At 43.7% G+C, this 18,793-nt stretch overlaps 1 protein-coding gene across 4 annotated transcripts in view; it reads right to left on the bottom strand.

Annotated features, from left to right (window-relative positions):
* The window catches only part of Scamp1 (secretory carrier membrane protein 1), a 79,307-nt gene extending 68,448 nt beyond the window's left edge, over nt 1-10,859 (bottom strand). Inside the window, exon 1 of one of the 4 annotated variants that reach the window (XM_027401716.2) lies at nt 10,789-10,859. Coding sequence is in view for 3 of the 4 variants with exons in the window: in XM_027401715.2 (XP_027257516.1) it covers nt 10,234-10,290 (57 nt within the window). In the remaining variant the exon portion in view is untranslated. Of the gene's footprint in view, nt 1-10,233; nt 10,392-10,788 lie in introns of those variants that run through there. The other 3 variants (XM_027401715.2, XM_027401714.2, XM_027401713.2) reach the window with 3 other exon arrangements.
* Nucleotides 10,860-18,793: the final 7,934 nt, after the last annotated feature.

Genomic DNA, 18,793 nt, shown 5'->3' on the forward strand with positions numbered 1-18,793 from the left:
GTTAAGACTCTATAAAAGTTGAAAATAACAAAAATTTATCAAAATTAAAAGCCAGTGTGTATATGCACGAATGTGCATGAATGTGAAAATGTATGTTACTGAGGACCAAATCCAGAGCATCACACCAGACTAAATCAAGAGATCCAACAGATATAGCCCCACTGCAATGTTTATGCTTGAAATTCAAAGGATATCAAGAAAATAAGAATGGGAGAAAATGTTCCCAAGACAAATAACTGATAAAGGACTCATATCTAGAAAATATTTTAAATCTCTTAAGAGCTAGCTCAGTTTTTAAAACAGCTAAATAGCCCAATCTCAAAACAGGCAAAAGGTGTGAACAAGCACTTCTCCAAACATACACAATGGACACAATGGCTAATATGTACAGAAAACCATCCCCAACACTAGGCAAATACAAATCAAAACCACAAGTCTCAAGGTCACCATAGTGGTGCAGGCCTGGAATCCCCAGCATTCCAGAGGCTGAAGCAAAAGAATCAATAGCTAAGACAGCTAGAGTCAAAACAAGGCAGTAACAAGCATTGCCACCACACAGGGAACCATGCATCCTCCAACAGCATGGAGGAAATGGTTTCACAGTTCCTCTGATGAGAACTGCCACAGGACCTGAGTACATAACCAAGTGATCTAAAAAGAAAGGCTGTACAAGCACAGCAGCATTATTGAGAACAGACAAGACAGCGGAAACAGCCCAGTGTCCAGCAGCTGATGAACTGACATTATTTAGGGGGCAAGGCAAGGGGGGCTATACAGTGAACCCAGGCCCTTGTGCATGCTAGGCAGGAGCTCTTCCACTGAGCTCAAAAGTCTTCATCCTTAAACAGACCCAACGCCAAGTGCCAAGAAGGTAATTTTTGGCTTCTTCCCTGGGCTTGTTCCCTACAGGGGACTCCCCTGGAAGTTCTTACACAGGAAAGGGAACAGTGCTTTGAACCCAGGACAGATGTGAAGTCAGAAGCAACAAAACAGCAGAGAAAGCCTCCCTCCACAGGAACAATAACAATAAATGCAAGTGGTAACTATAAGTGCACTTGTTACAAGGTCACACCACCCCCTTCATGCTTTATATTTCACACTTACTACTAAAACTCCCCTGGTAACTTAAAAATGTAAACTTTGGATCTGTGCTATTATGGTATAATATAAAAATTACATATAAATACAACTTTTATTCATTATAGTTATAAAAAAGAGTCACACTGCATTTCCTGTTTGTCAGTTTTCACTGAAATAAACATATGCCAAGGGAGGTACATTTAAAACACATCCAGAATGGACACAAGCTTCCACAGACGCTGGCTGCTTCAACATCCTTGTAGTCCAGGAGCAGCTAGACTGCAGAACAGAAGTCTAGATGGCCCTGGGAAGCCCTAGAGAGATGGCTCCTACTCCAGGGCTTCCCTTGGCCAAGAACCCTAACAAGCTCAGTCACATCACTCAGCAGAGGCCATGATGAAGCAACTGTATTATGAACAACTATTGAGGACAGTTCCTCCATCAGGAGCTTCGCTCAGAGCATAGCAGTCTCCAAGAAAGTGAGGACTCCCTCCTTTCTTTCCTGTATGATCACTGCAGCAGAACATCAGAGAATGTGTGCATTCACAAAATGCTACAGTTACAGACATGTAGCAACTACAGAGTTTCAATATGGAGAAGGCTCAGACACAGAAATCTCTCCTTAGCATCTCCACACACCATCCAGCCTCTGCTTGAATAATCCCATCAAGTGTTGGAGGATCTACTTCTATAAAAGCATTGCCAGGCTATTCTCATTGATTAAATAATCTCTCTGTTGGGACAAAGTCCACCTTGATGCAGAAAGCCAATAAGCCTTCGATTCTTTATCTAAAGCAACGGATAATAAGTTTGTTCACTTAAGCAAGCAAGGAGACGTCAAGTACCTGATGGCAGTCCGACTTCCCTTTAGCCTTTGGTCAACTAAATGCTCAGTGAGTACTTTTCAGGCTGCCTTCAACTTGCTTCTAGACCCAGGTCCTTCTTTCCTGGCTGCTCTCACTGGACATATTCTACTATGTGCAAACTACTCTACATAGTCAGCTAATAAGAACAGTAACTAAGTGATTACACCAGAGCAAAAGATTGTAGAATTATTACTTTTTTGGAACTTCTTACTCATCTCATTAATCCAATACATATATTTTTAGCAACTTTATCAAAGTGGTGCTTTCTCATAATAAGAAATAATGGGGGACTGGAACAATAAATATCTCAGTGGTACAGCACTTGCCAGAGGGAGCACCTGACTTCAGATGTCCAGAACCCATGTAAAGTCAGATGCAAGTGGAGAAGGATGCAGAAGAACCCCTGAACACCGATGTACACAGTAGCAAACAAATCAACTCTGTCTCCAACTAAGTGGAGAGCAAAAAACCACACCAAAGGCTGTCCTCTGACCTCCACAACAATGATGTTATGAATCCTGTCCACCAATTCACACACAGACATCATTTGCACACACTCACAAACGTACAAAGAACAGAACCACTAAATTAATTGAATATACATTCAGTACTACAAAATATTAACCACACTTAATCATGTTTAATACGGTTGCTGAAGAATAATTTCAATTTTTGTCCACAATCACCACCTCAAGCATGACTGTTGTTAAAGCTATGAGCCTGTTCTAGTTTGCTTTCCTGCTCCTGCAATAGAACATCTTGGCCAAAAACACTTAGGGGGGAAAGTAATGAAATGGCTTACATGCTACAGTCCATCATCAAGGAAAACAGAGCTAGGAACTCAAGCAGGAACCTGAAGGCAGGAGCTGATGAAGCAGGGGCCACAGGAAAACACTGCTCAAGGACTTGCTTCCTCTGAGATCCTCAACTACTTTCTTATACTGCCCAGCACCTCCTGCTGGGGTGGGGTGGGGGGGATGGGGATGACTGTCCACAGGGACCTGGGCCCTCCTACACCAATTGGCAATTAGAAAATGCCCTCAAGACATGCTCCCAGAGAAATCAAACAAAAGCAATTCCTCAACTGAAGCTCTCTTTGAAGGCATGATTGACAACCGGAGCTAACTATGACTAATCCCTAAGTAAAACTGCCTGAATACTGGTTTTAAATTGCTCAGCAGCTTCTTCACACAGTACCCCAGTGAGTGAGTCCATGGCCCGAAAATGCCCAACTGGACTGAAGCATTTCTACACAGGGCTGGTCTTGAACACCTAACACTAATGAGCACCCAAGTACAGAAGATTTGTCTCATGACAATTAGAGATGTTTTTAGGGCATGGTTTGGGCTCCAATAATATTAATGAAAATTGTTAAGAGACTTGTGCCAGCAACTGCAAGGAGGAGTCACTTCAAAATGAGAATAGGCTTCTGGCCTCCCAGTGTTCATAGGGGAAAGGACCTCTTGAGAAGCACACAGGAAACCAGAAGAAAGTAGAGCTGGGTTTGCAGCAAGGAATGGCAAATGCTCCTCTGCACAGGGATGTTACCAAGCACCAACCCTGAGAGCCACCCACTCCTCCTCCATTGTAATGGCAGTCTCCTGAGCTCCCTCAGTACTGTCTCACCATTTTATGCCAGCTACAGCTTTTCAGTTCACAGGTCTCTGTCAGGAGAGACAGCCATTCTTATCAAGAAATGGAGTCTGATCCCCAACTCACCTTTTAAAAATCTAAGATGGCTTGTGGCTTATTTTGACTAACAGTAGGAGTGGCATATGACCCCAAAAAAACCCTTAAAGCTTTGGCTCTTGCTCTCCTTCGACACTGCTGCCTTTGTGCTTGCAAAGGGCAGCTGTGCCCAGCAAAGACACCACATGGGGAAAAAACATCCCAACTACTGCCTGTACCGGCAGCTCCAGGTAACAAGCAGGCAGTGAACTGAAGACACCTTAAACCCCACATTTAAGATGTTAGACAACTGAAGACACATTGAAAAAACAAGCCAGCAACTTTAGCTCAAAAGTCAGGGTCACCAACAAGCAACTGTGTATGGACACTGTTCATACTAAAGGGATCACTGAGACGGTGGTAAATAATACTACATTTTAATGGGCAGCAACTAACTCAATTACAATCAATAGCTCAATATGTGCTTTTTAAAAATGCTAACTGAGGACAACAGAGCATGGATTCAGGCAGGTAACATGGATGAATCACTGTGTCCCTTGATATACTAAAAGATAAGGTTTTTCAAAATTTAACAATTACAGAAAAAATACTGGAACATTTTCCTAATGCTATCCAGTCTCCAGATGGGTGGAGGAGAGAGATCAACTCAGTGTAGATGGCACTATAAAAACAGACAAGATAGATGACACCATTCATGTTACAAAATGAACACAAGTGGTCCTGGAATGTGAATATTTGTATCTCCCCACAGACTCACCCAAGATAAAAATGTTAAAAGATCTTTTAACAAGGCTGGAGCCTCCCAGACTGAATTAATGCTGAGAGGGCCCAGGGAGGTGCCTTCCCGTGTGAGACTGCCCTAAATGTGCCATCTCTAGAATCACTGATTCAGATTAAACACTGAGGCTATTAGTGCCTCCTCTTGGACTCCCCAGCCTTCTTCAGGCACTGTGAGCAATACACCCGTTGTTTATAACAACCCAGTGTGATATATTTCATCACAGACACCTGAATACTGACCGAAACCTTGAATTACGGGAAACAGGGACAAAATTCTTTTCCAGGGGTCTTTCTAAAACTCCCAGTATGGCCTCAAAGTCATGTTCCTCCAGTCTTCTCTACCCAAGTAAAGGAATGACAGCTGCTGGCTACCCCACCAGGCTCACCTCAATTCTTAAGATGCCACTAAAATTATACTGAGAAGTTAGACAGGTGAGAATACTACTTCGTAGGTGATTTTTAAAATATTACAGAGTCAAGGGTAGAGCCTTAGCTCTGCAGGGGAGTGCTTGCTCAACTTTTCAAGGCCTTGGGCCCATCCTCTCAATTGTAACAAAAGAAAAAATGCCAAAAAAGATTACGGGAGTAGCTGAGCCATTCTGCAAGGCATTATAAATTACATTGTATCTAAACTACATATCTTCTTCTACACATACTTACCCATAATAAAATTTAATTTATAAATTAGGGTACTATACAAGATCAACAACTAGTAAAATAGATCATAACACATGCTATGAAACCTACAAAATATGGGGCTGGAGAGATGGCTCAGTATTTAAGAGCACTGACTGCTCTTCCAGAGGACCCAGGTTCAATTCCCAGCACCCACATGGTGGCTCACAACTATCTATAACTCTAAGATCTGACACTCTCACACAGACATACATGCAGGCAAACCACTAACACACATAAAAATAATTATAAAAAAACTTACAAACTATTTCTAGGAACTAGAAAGATGGCTCAGTGGATAAATAAAGTGCTTGCCAAACAAGCAAGAAAACCTGAATTCAGATTCTGGCCACTCCCATAAAAAGCCAGGCATGACGCCATACGGGAAAGGCAGAGACAGGAAGATCCCTGGGGCTTGTGGCCAGCTAGTCTAGCCAATTATGGAGTTCTAAGTTCAGTAGAGACCATGTCTCCAAACATAAGGTGGTAAGGCAGCTCAGACTGTAAAGGTGCTCACCACGCATGCCTGACAATTGATCCCTGTAACCCTGGCAAACATGAAAGGAGAAAGCCAGAGTTGTCCTCTGACCAACACATAATACACAGTTGCGTGTGCACACAGGCATACATACACAGTAGTAATAAATAATAACATTTAAATAAGGTAGAGAATGACAAAGGACAACACTAGTGGAAAACACTAAAATTCAGTTAACCTTGGCCTATACTCTAGAGTCTAGCAAGGACAAAGCACTCTGTACAAGTAATGAATGAGCACCTTATTGAAGCCAACATGCACTGACACTTTCTACATGCTTCCATGTAGCACTCAGGTCCTAGGAGGGTGCCCATGGAGCAGATATATCCTAGTTAGGGTTACTACTGCTGTGACGAAACGCCATGACCTAAGAAACAACTTGGGGAGGAAGCGTTTATTTCAGCTTACACTGAGGGAAGCCAGGGCAGGAACTCAGATAGGTCTGAACCTAGAGGCAGGAGCTGATGCAGAGGCCACAGAGGAGTGCTGCTTACTGGCTTGCTCCTCATGGCTTGCACAGTCTGCTTTCTTATAGAACCCAGGACCATGAGCCCACAGTGGGCTGGGCCCTCCTACATTAATCACTAATTAAGAAAATGCTCAACAGCAGTGATTCTCAACCTTCCTAACTCTACAACCCTTTAATACAGTTCCTCATGTTGTGCTGACCCCAACCATAAATTCCACTGCTACTACATAACTGTAATTTTCTTACTGTTACGAATCATAAGTATCTGATATGCAGGATGTCAGATATGCAACCCCCAAAGGAGTTGTAACCCACATGGTGAGAACTGCTACTCTACAGCCCAGTCTTTGGAAGGCATTTATCAGTTGCAGTTCCCTCCTCTCAGATGACTCTAGCTTGTGTCAAGATGACACAAAATTAGCCAGCACAGGATATTTGATCCTATTTTATGGACTAGTAGGCTGAGGCTTAAAGAAGCAGAGTGGCTTTCCTAAATGTCACAGCTGGTGATCGATAAACAAGGATCAAATCAAGGCCTTTTCAAACTCAGGAGCCTACACTCACACCCTACCTTCCACTACCACTCCACAAAGCCCACACTCAGACCCAACCTTCTGCTACTACTACACAGAGCCTCAAGTCTAAGGCCCATATAAGAAACAAGGAGCAGAGCTGACACAATTACTCACCCTGCAAAGGTGCTTGCTGTACAAACATAGGGACCTGAGCTTGATCCCCAGGAATCCACATAAAGGTGGAAGAAGAAAACTGACTCCACAGATTTTTCCTCTGACCTCCACATGTACACTGTAACACTAGTATCCCACCCCCATACACACAATAATAATCATTTTTAAAAAGAAACAAGCATACAGGGTGCTACCAACAATGAACTAAGAACCTGAACACACACAGTCTAACATGGGAGCAGTCAACCTGCCCCCCCCACTTGTGTTTTCATCCACAGATGAGATCTGAATAATATAGATCTGAGGACGGATACATCCAAACTCTGAATTCTGATTCTCCTTGTGTTTCTGAAATGAATTAATTTAAGTGTCATTTCCTTGATTTATCTAATTCAATTACATTAAGATACAAAAACCTACTAGAAGGCCTAAAGATACCCTGGCCCCCTATTAATATCACCCTCCTATGAACAAATGGCATTCTCTCCAGCGTTTAGTCATTCGTTTTTTTTAGGTTGACTGCAGCAGTCTATATTATTGGCCTCTACTGGTTATTAAACCATCCTTTTACTTTACTGGCATGTCTGTCCTCTATTAAACTAATATAAACAAAATTAGAGGTGCTGCTTCAATATCTGTTGGTTAAATGAAAACTGAACAGAATAATAGACACTTAGCAACTGTTCAAAAACTACATGTTGAGTATGCAGAAAATATTTTTTCTTTATTTTACTTTTAGGGACAGGGTCTCCCAATGTAAGCCCTGGCTGGCCTACAGCTCACTACACATGGACCATGCTAGCCTCAAACTTATGGTAATCCTCCTGCCTCTACCTCTTGAGTGCTGGGATTCAGGCATGCATCACTATGCATAGCCTTTTTTTTTTTTTTTTTTTTTTTTTGCTTTAAAGCCACATTTTAACAACTCCAAAATGGATTTTGAAAAATTTTCCAAAATTAATATTTTGTTTTAGACTACCATAGATTTTTAATTACTTCAACTTTCTTATGTGTACCATAAAGGATACTGACCTTCCATAACGCCATTCACTAGGCCTACCTTAAGCCCTAGAATAAAGCAGGAGCTCCAAGAGGACCCATGAACTGAATTCAGCAAAGATTTTTACCACAGTCGGTAAAATAGAGTAAGCCATTGTACTAGTATCATCTAGGAGATTCTATCCCGAAATGATTTTTCATGGCATGGCTCAAAGGAGATGTTTAAAAAAGTGTTCCTAACACCAACAGTGTGGGAAAGAAACAGTGAGAAACAACATCCAAGAGATGTGAGGACAACAGCCTATAAACCCAGTGGTCAGGAGTTCAAGGCCAGTTTTTACTACAAGAGTTTCAAAAACCAAACACACAAACCAACATCAAGTAGGAGACAACTAAGGACAGTGGATAACAAATGTCAAAACAAGATTTAAAAAGAAAAGTAACAACAAGGTAACAGAGTTAAGAATTCTGAGAACTTTGTAAATAAGGGTATGGAAAAAAAGATTTCAAAAGTCACTTCTACATAAAATGAAGCAAAGGAAGCAGATATCAGGGTTACTCTGAGACACAGAAGGGTAGCTAGCTACAAATTGAAAGATAAAGAGTCAGAGTCACTGACAGTGGTGTGACAGTCACCACAAATGAAGAAACTTGGTAAAACAGAAGCCAACAAACAGAACCTTCCTTAGACATATATTCTCCATCCTTTAAAGCCTTTTATAGATTTGGATCATTGTCCTGAATGCATCCACTCACAGAAAACAGAAACCTTAATCATTTCCTACAATGACTTATCTTGAAAACTATTTTGTGCTTAGAATTATCACAGCAACCTTATGCCTGGCAGAAGAGGAAGGAGTCATGGGAACATTATATATCACAAAATAGCAGTCTGTGATAAGAATCGAGGATCTCACCCTCTCAAGAGACTAATATGAAAGGAACCATGAAATGGGTGACCAAATGTCAAATCAACAGCCACGTGATCAGATGCATAATAAACAGCATCAATGAATGATCAGAGCTAGGAAAGGCAAATGGGTTAGTCATATTTTACCTTTAAATATTTTTAAATGACACTCAATTGGCAAATTGTGAAATATTTCTTTTGGATATCCATAATTTAAGAATAGCCCAATTTTTCACTACACAGAAGTAAGTCCAATACTAAATCAAACAAAACTCCAGGTAGGGGTGGGGGAGGATGGGAACTTCCCTTAAAAATGCACCTGTTTTATCTGTAATCAAGCATTTGGGAGGCTGAGGTAGGAAGCTAGTAAGTTCAAGACCAGCTTTATATACTACATAGAGAGACCCTGCCTCAAAACAATGAGAAACAACCGAAGCAAATGAATGAAAAGAGGAGAGTAGAAAGGTACGGTCAAACTGAAGGATGACAATTTTCTCTGTATTTTTGCAAAATGTGTCCAGCTGCCAAGTATAAACAGGATCGATTCATTAAAATAATCCTTCATGAAGTCATGAGGTTAAACCATCAGAACAGGGGTGCTTTTTCTTCAATAAATATTGTAAGCCACAAAAGGACTAAAAAGAGGTAAACCCAACAGGCCAGAAGCCGCACTTGGGTGGCCACAAATTAGTTCCTATTTCACCTTTGTGACTACAAATTAAAGTTTGCACAGCATACGGTCGGGAGATTAAGAAACGACTAAGCAAGCTAACAGTTGGAAGAAATTACCTTGCTATGCCTCACAGTCATTAAGAGACCCAAAGTACTTTTAAAGGCAGAGTTCGGTCACCGCATTAATTTGAGAGCAGATAATCAACATCCAAACGGCCAGCCTGGCCATTCCTGCGCCAAGCCCTACGGAGGCTGGGGACCAGGCTCGGAGAAGGAAAGCAACTCACGTGAGGAACGGAATCCTCAAACAGCCGGGGTGACGCACTCCCAGCTTGGATAATGGCCCAGGGTCCACCTCGCTAACAGCAGATAGGTGGGGAGATGCACTATTGTTTCCAGATGTTTATTTTTAACTTCTGTTTGATGCCAGTTCCCCTAAACTGGGCCCGGTGGGAAGGGGGCCTCCGGCAGCGCCACTGGTGGCTCTGGGAGCAACCGAGTTTCGATAACAAAAACACCCCCTTTATCTTCTTATCGCAGCGAACGTGTACCCGGCGCCTCTCTCCGGTACACCTAAGCCACCACCGCACGCAGCACCGGTGCCAGGTCCCCATGACAACCCCAGCCCAGGCGCCCCGGCCTCCCGGCCCCCGCCCCGCGGCCCGCCACGCCGGCCGGTGTAGTGGCGGCCACACCTGCCCGGCTCCGTCCCTGCCCCGCTCCGAGTCCCACGGGTCCGCGGACCGGCGCGACCCTCCAGGCTGGTGGCAGGGCCGGTTGACACTGCGACCCGAGACCCTCCCGGCAAGGGCCTCCGCGGCCACCGCGAAGCCCGGCACCGGCTAGGGCCGCGGCCCTGCGCTCACCTTGAACGGATTATTGAGATCTGGATCCGCAAACGGATTGCTGTCAAAATCCGACATCGTCCTGGCTCTGCGCGTCACCCACCCGAGCCCGGCGCCGAGACACAGACGAGGCGAGGCCGCCGCCCCCTGCGCGCTCACGTCGCCGCCGCCGCCGCCGCCGCCGCGCAGATCCGGGTGCAGCTCGCGGGCCACCTAGCCGGCCCTGCCACTGAGCATGCCCGGTGCGGCGGCGGCCCGCGGCGCCCAGCCATCCCGCCGTCCCTTCCCGCCTGGATCTGCGCTCCGGGCTCTGCCTCCGACCAAAGAGCGAGCGCAGGCAGAGGGCAGGTTACAGGCCCGGAGTCCCTGGGAGCACCTAGCGCGGCTTGGGGAAGGGGACGAGTTCTGTGGAGGAGGGGGATGGTGCGCGCAGGTCGCACGTGGTAGGTGGGGAAGGCAACACCTGGACTGGGAGTAGCAGAGGTGGAAAATCATCCGCCGCAGGTGCCAAAGATTACAGCCTCCCAAGAGCCGGGAGGGGGGTCCTAAAGCAATTTAAAACACCCTGGCCCCCACCTGGGACGCCCAGCCGGTCCCTCCAGTCTTAGGTTACTGCGAAGTCACGGAGAGTGGCTTCGCGCCGAGGATCCGGACTTGCTCCAAGAAAAGCAAGATTCAGTGCTCCGCCCAGCCCCTGCCTCCAATCCTCCCTCCCTACTCGGAATCGCTGGGGGCGTTCGGAGGCGGAGCAGGTGGCAGAGTCTAGCAATCAAGGCCCTCGAGTTAATAATAGTGGGAGAGAAATTGTCGACTTTTATTTTCAGGCATTTGGATGCAGAATACACACCTCTTCGTTTTTGTCTGTTTTCTTCCCGGTGCCGGGAATGACTATCGAAAACTGTACTTGTAAATGACTGACATATTTTATCAGTCATTGCACCACCCCGGAACTTGTTGAGAGGGCATGGCTTTCCCAACTCTAACCTTCCTTCCACTCTTAACAGAATGGCGCATGGACGAAGCTATGAGTACCCAGAATTCTTTTTATTGAACTGGGAGACTCTAGATTAATTATCCATAGCTTTTTGAGAGCCTTGCACAATGATAAGGTTTCCTCAATATGAAAACGTGCGCGTGCACACTCACACACACCCTTCCTTGCTGTAGTCTGGTAGAATCAAGGTTGGGATGACAAAGCAGTGGGTTCTAGGCAGCCAACTAACAGTACCAAGTTAGCAAGTAGGCACCCAACAGTGATTACAAGGTGGTAAGACTCTAGATTGGGGGGGGGGCGTCAGATCCTCAACGGCTACCCCGTACCTGGTTCCTGACTCAGTGTTCAACACCTGTTGAAATCCAAGCTCAATTTCGATACTTTGTGCTGCTGTGTTAAAGGCTAAAGAATAAACATGAAATACCATGTAAAACCTGTCTTGCATGTCTTCAGAGCCAAACAACTACTGGATGGATGTGTGTAGATTGCAAGTCCCCTGTTCTGTGGCTTGCCTGGCCTCTCCTGAACCTGACCCTACTACTGCAGCTGATTCCCATTGTTTGGGCCCTGGATCCTTCCATCTGTCCCCCAGATGACTCAAATATTCCATATCTATTATACTTATCTTCTATATTCCAAGGCAATAGGATTGGCTGAGCATTCGCTGCAGGATGGAAATTTCCAACGGTGCTCTTTTTAGCTGAAGATGTACTCTGTACAAAAGTCTAAGATTTCACTGCCACAGTCCTTTGGAATACCTAGGCAGTCACCACATCTGCAGAGCTATCCCCAAGATTTTACTCCTAAATGTCCTCAGGTAGGGGCCCTGCATCTGAGCTTTCAAAAATTTTTAAATGCCTTTATATAAATGTTATTGTATCTAAATGCCTAAAACATGTTCATAACATTAATATGGGGGTTATAATTTTGTTTCCTAATACTGTGATAAAAAAAATACCTTGGCAAAAGCGATCTTAATGGAAAAGGGGGTTATTTGGCTCACATTTTCAAGTTATAGTCTATTATTTCCTGGAAGTCAAGGCAGGAACTTGAAGTAGCTAGTGACTCAAATGCAGGGAGCCATGATGCTCACTGTGGGCTGGGAGCTTCCCACACCCATGCATAACCAAGCCACTTCTGCACAGCGTGTCCACAGGCCACACTAATCTCGACAATCCCGCTCATAGCCCTCCTTCCAGATGTTATGTCAGACTGATCAATAAAGCAAGCTCTCACATGGATTGGGCTTGCTCTTTGTTTTTTTTTCTTTTTTTAATTTAAAAAAATGTATATCTTCTTTTAATAACCTTGTATTCTCAATATTCTTATAATAGTATTATCTATATTCAAATGTTATGCCTTTGACATAATCCTGCAAACATACTGTCTTTTTTCTTTATTTGTTTTGGCGTTTTATACTATGGCTACCCTATTCAGCAACTGCAGTTCCGGATGCAGTAGCTAGGCCACAAGAGCTAAAGCCTGAGGGAATTCTATTCCCTCTGGAACCAACTCTTTCAAAGCTACTATGGAAACTTATTTAAACCTTCCTCCAGCTAAAGAACTCACAATTCAAAGGTTGAGGTAGAATCCTGCTTCCCAGAGAGGCTGAATAGTACAAAGCTCACCCAGCTCACCTCCTCAAGTCTCCCAAGAAGTCCTGGTGCTCAGTCTCACCCCTCCTTATAAACTCTTCTCCACCTGCCTCCTCCTTACCACTTCCTGTCAGCAAGTTGCTGACCCAGCCTCCTGACCTCAGGTGATTTTTATTTAATCAAATACCTCTTTGCATCATTAAACAAAAGTTGCAGAAAATAAACAAAAGTAACACACCTTAAATTAATATTCTACAACACATACATAGTCTCATGCTGTCTTGACTGTGGAAATGGTAATACCCATATTTTTTCTTTTTTTTTTATTAGAAACAAGCTTCTTTTACATGTCAATCCCAGTTCCCTCTCCCTCCCCTCCTCCTCTGCCTCCCCCCACTGACCCCCATCCCATTCCCTTTCTGCTTCCCCAGGGAGGGTGAGGCCCTCCACAGGGGATCTTCAAAGTCTGTCATATCATTTGGAACAGGGCCTAGACCCTCCCCTGTGTGTCTAGGCTGAGAAAGTATCTCTCTATGTAGAGAGGGCTCCCAAAGTCCATTTGTGTACTAGGGGTAAATACTGATCCACTACCAGTGGCCCCATAGATTGTCCAGACCTCCAAACTGACCTCCTCATTGGGGGGAAGAAGGGGGGTCTGGAACAGTCCTATGCTGGTTTCCCAGCTGTCAATCTGGGGTCCATGAGCAATCCCTTGTTCAGGTCAGCTGTCCCTGTGGGTTTCTCCAGTCTGGTTCTGACCCCTTTGCTCATCACTCCTCCCTCTCTGCAACTGGATTCCAGAGTTCAGCTCAGTGTTGAGCTATGGGTCTCTGCCTCTGCTTCCATTAGCTACTGGATGAAGGCTCTAGGATGGCATATAAGGTAGTCATCAATCTCATCCGGAGAAGGGCATTTAAGGTAGCCTCTCAACTATTGCTTAGATTCTTAGTTGGGGTCAACCTTGTAGATCTCTGGACTTTTTCCTAATGCCGGAATTCTCTCTCTCTCTCTCTCTCTCTCTCTCTCTCTCTCTCTCTCTCTCTCTCTCTCTCTCGTTTTTTCCAGACAGGGTTTCTCTGTGTGGCTTTGGAGCCTATCCTGGCACTCGCTCTGGAGACTAGGCTGGCCTCGAACTCACAGAGATTCGCCTGCTTCTGCCTCCCGAGTGCTGAGATTAAAGGTATGCACCACCAATGCCTGGCCAGAATTCTCTTTAAACCTATTTTAATCCACCTTGTTTTCCTCACTGGTACACGCACCAGGTTTCTAAGCAAGATGTGTATTGTCAAGGAGACAGCCTAGGTTTTCTTCACTTTCTTTATGTACTGTCATGTTAGAGGGGGAAGGGGCTCAGAAGTATGGCCTAACAGAAATCCTTCCAAATCATCCATATATCTAGATCATTCTTTTTTTAAAACTCCAAGACTTGGCGTATTTCTAGCTTCCCCCACCCAGGTGATTCTGACAGTGATGATCTGCTGACCACACTTCAAGAGCACAGGTGGTAGGCTGTGGGCTGTGAGGGACCTTGTTCATTCATTAGTTGTCATGAAACTTAGAGTTACAGGACTCGGGAAGACCCTTAGCCTTTCTCATGACCAATGAAGGAAATAAGTCTAGACAAGTTTAGTAATTTAGTGATGTCATTTAATAATTTTAGTGATGGAGGAAGTGAATTGGAAAATGGGAAACACTCCTTTCTCTAGGATCTGCCTCCTAAATTGGACAGGCTGAAAAATAATCAAAATTGGTTTTAGGTATCAGCTCCACCATCAATCAGCTATTTGTGACCTTGATCATAACAGTACACCTTTCCCATCTGAGTTTCCAAGGCCAATTCACTACCAGTCAACAAGTCTTTCTTTTGGCGGGGAAGGGAGTGGTTTGAGTTTCCTATGGCCCAGTTTGGTCTCTAACTCATTTTATAAGAACGTCCTTGAACTCCTGAGCCTTCTGCCTCCATCCCCCAAGCACTAGGATTACTGGTTTGCACCACCACACCCTGTTTAACAAGTATTTCTTGAACACTACTAAGAGGCAAGCAATGTTCCTTATGCTGTGTATAACACAGTTTACCAGATAGAAGAATAGGTCCTGTTGAAGCCAGCGAGATGGCTCAGCAGAGAAATGTACTTGCCACACAAACCTGGCAACCTGAGTCCAGTCCCCAGAAGCCACAAAAAGGTGAAAGAAGAGGACCAAATCCTCAGAGTTGTTCTTTGACCTCTGCATGGGTGCTGTGGCATGAGAGAAACAAAGAGAGAATGAGAATAATAAAATCAAATAAAATCACCCACTCCACACAATAAATAAATAAATAAATAAATAGCATGCACACAATAAAGAAAAAATGTAATGTTTTTAAGTAGGGCATCACTGAGAATATCCACTCAGGACAAAAGGAGTACTCATTTCTCTTCTTTGGCCCTATTTGCATTTTCTTCTCCTAGAGCTGAAAGATCTGCCATTTAGAAATTTCTCAGAGTGACAGTAGTTCCCCTTTCTTTATTTTCCACTCGAGGGTGTCCAATCACCATCCCCCCATCCTCCATTACCCCCACCCAGAGTCCACCATTGTTTTACCAAAGCACTTATATACATGTGGAGGTCGGAGGACAATCTTTGGGAGTTGGTCCTCTTTTTTCCACCATATGGGTCACAAGAATTAAATTCAGGTTATCAACCTTGGTGGCAAGCAAATATACCTGCTGAGTCATCTCACTGACCCCTTATTCCCAACTCTCCCAAGGCCTGTAAAGCCAGAGTGATATTATTTTGAAAAGCATATATAAGCCATCTCCAACTTTGCAATTAGTGTTTGTTTTGCTTGTTTGTTTTATGTGTATGAATGTTTGCAAGCATGTATGTATGTTTGTATATGCAAACATGTTTGTGCTTGCTGCCCATAGAGGCCAGAAAAAAGTGTTGAGTCCCCTGGAACTGGAGTTAGAAATGATTGTAAGCTGTCCTGTGGGTGTTGGGAACCAAGCTGGTCCTCTGCAAGAGCAGCAAGGGCTCTTAATCCTTGAGCCATCTTTCCACTTCCTTTCTTTCTTCCTTCCTTCCTTCCTTCCTTCCTTCCTTCCTTCCTTCCTTCCTTCCTTATTGATTTGTTTGCTAAGACAAGGTCTCATGACAAAGCTGTGGCTGGCCTGGAAATCCCTATGTAGGCCAGGCTGGCTTCAAACTCAGAGATCTGTCTGCCTCCTTAGTGATGGGGTTAAAGGGATGTACCACCATATCTGAACCTTTTTTTTTTTTGTAAGCAGATCTTTGGCTCCTCCCTTTTCACACAGAAAAGCCAACCAATAGTCAAGAAGAATAGAATTTGCCATTATTGAGGTCTGTCTAGCTCCTTCTCTGTTCCAGGAAGCTTCCTCAACTAACACTCCATTTCACCAACGAATTCCATAAAATACGGTCAGGAGGAGGAAACTATGGTTGATACTTTCTGCACACATTGTCAACATGTTCATGTCAAGAATGCACATTCACTCAGGACTTCATCTGCTCCCCAAAGAAGAGCAAGAAAGGACAATTCCTATCATCCACCCTAGGCCTCCACACACACATGCACCCACATATGTGCAAACACCACACATGGAAAACACAGACATCACACACAAACACAAAAATATGGGACTCAGCATCCTTACACTGGGTCTTGCAAGGGTCTGTGGGGTATGGACCCTATCACTTCTCTAATCTTATTTCCTATTGGCCTTCTGGACACCTTTCTGGCCCAACTACTCTGATCTTTTCACCATCTGGCATCAACGCCAAGCATGGTATGGATAAATAAGAACAAAAACAGCACTTACTCTATCCAAGCTGTCAAAACAAAACACCTCATATTAGGTTATTTATGAACAAGACCTCCAGCTCACAATTTCAGAGGTTGAGAAGTCTAAGATCAAGGAATTTGTGAGTTTAGACTCTGTCGAGGGCTCATTCTGCTTCATAGATGTTGTTTCTTTTTTGTTTTGCTTTGGGAGTTGCTTTGTTTTGCTTTTTGATTTTTCAGTCCAGGGTCTCAAGTAGCCCAGGCTGGCCTCAAACCTAATACATAAACAAGGGTGACCTTAAACTTGTGGTCTTCCTACCTCCACTTCCGTAAAGCTTGGTCCGCCAAGGATCCAGTTTAGGATTTTCTGCATGTGGGGCAAGCATTCTACACCATAAGAGCTACATCCCCATCCTTCTGGTTTGGAGATTTATTGCTGTACTTTTAATTTTGATTTCACTGTTTAAAGAGGTATAATCTTAAGATCTATTCTCATGACTTCTTTGTCTCCTAACGTTCCATCTCTCAAAGTGAATACATTGAGAGTGGTTTTCAACACATGAACTTTGAGGGACACTGAACCTATACCATAGCACCAACTACAGAATTCGTATTTTCTAGACTGGTTGCATAAACATTTTATGGTGAAATGTGTAATATTTTGTTTGTGTTTTGACAAATAAAGCTTGCTTGGAATCAGAGGGTGGAACTAGCCACTAATTAACCATAGAGGTTTGGAGGACTATAGACCGATAGAAGGACATCATGATAAGGGAGGCAGAGAGAGGATCTCAGCCCTTTTTTGGATGCAGGAAGGAGAGAGGTAGGAAGCAACTGGTGGTTGCTCCCAGTTCTCGGATCTTGCAGGTTTTTATTCCGATTTCTGAATCGTGTTTTTTTTTTTTTTAAAGATTAATTAGAGTTACTCTCCAGTGAAGATATCCTCATCTTTCAAAACAGACATTATTGGCATCTGTGCACATAAATGCATGTATTGTATTGGTCAAGGTTCTCTAGAGGAAGAACATCTGTATGTGGGAAGAAGGTGCTTGTTAGAGTGGCTTACAGGCTGTAGTCAGCTAGTCAACAGTGGCTGTCTACCAACACAAGGTCCAAGAATCCAGTAGTTGTTCAGTCCACAAGGATGGGTGTCCCAACTGGTCTTCACTATACACCAGCTATAATGCCAGTGAAGGAATAGACTTGCCAGCCAGAGCAAGATCAAGCTCACCAAAAGCAAAAGCTTCCTTTTCCCACGTCGTTTGTGTAGGCTTCCATCAAAAGGTGAGGCCCAGACGAAAGGTGGATCTTCCTACCTCAGAAGATCCAGATAAAAAGTGAGTCTTCCCCCTTCAAATGATTTAATTTAAAAAAATCCCTCACCCAGTCACTTGGGTTTTAGTTCCAGATGTAGACAAGTTGACAACCAAGAATGGCCATCACATACGCTTACACCTAAGTATTAAGGAGCCATTTGATTAATGATCCTATTAAGTATATTTTAAGTTTTACACATATGACTGTCTTTGGACTGTTATTTAGACTGTATTGCATGCTCCATTTTACTTATAAATGGAGAGTCAGAAATGAGGATTATGGACATTTTTATCAAAGTATTTTTTCAGTTTCAGAAACCACATTCTGAGTTTTTTTTAATGAACTAGAAATTATATAATCATATTTATATTCCCCAATATATATGCAATTTCATTTTTAAAATCTCTGAAGTAAGGATGGCTTACAATTCTGCAAGTGTGAATTAGGTATAACTCTTCAGGGAACTCCAAAACATAGAAAATTATCAAGAAGCCTAACTCATCTACTGATTTCCCAAAAGATATACTCCCAAATCTGACTTTGGGCTTGCAGTACTGGGTTGACTCCCTGTGTCTCTACCACTGTTCTCAACACCACCATTGACTTTTGTATATTGATAGAACTTTGGCCCAAAGTCACATACCACCAACCTGAATATGTTTACAGCGTACTAGGGAAATCAACCCGATATAAGAGGGAGCCAATATCCTTTACCGTGGCCCTATTATTAGGAGGGATAACAGTGGGGGGCATAGCAGCCGGCATAGGGACCGGAACCATTGCCTTACAGGGAATTAATCATTTTAAACTTCTACAGCAAGCCATGTACACAGATATCCAGGTCCTAAAAGAGTCAGTCAGTGCACTCGAGAAATCCTTAACATCACTCTC

This window comes from Cricetulus griseus, chromosome 2 (assembly GCF_003668045.3).
Source record: "Cricetulus griseus strain 17A/GY chromosome 2, alternate assembly CriGri-PICRH-1.0, whole genome shotgun sequence".
NCBI classification, from domain to species: Eukaryota; Metazoa; Chordata; class Mammalia; order Rodentia; family Cricetidae; genus Cricetulus; species Cricetulus griseus.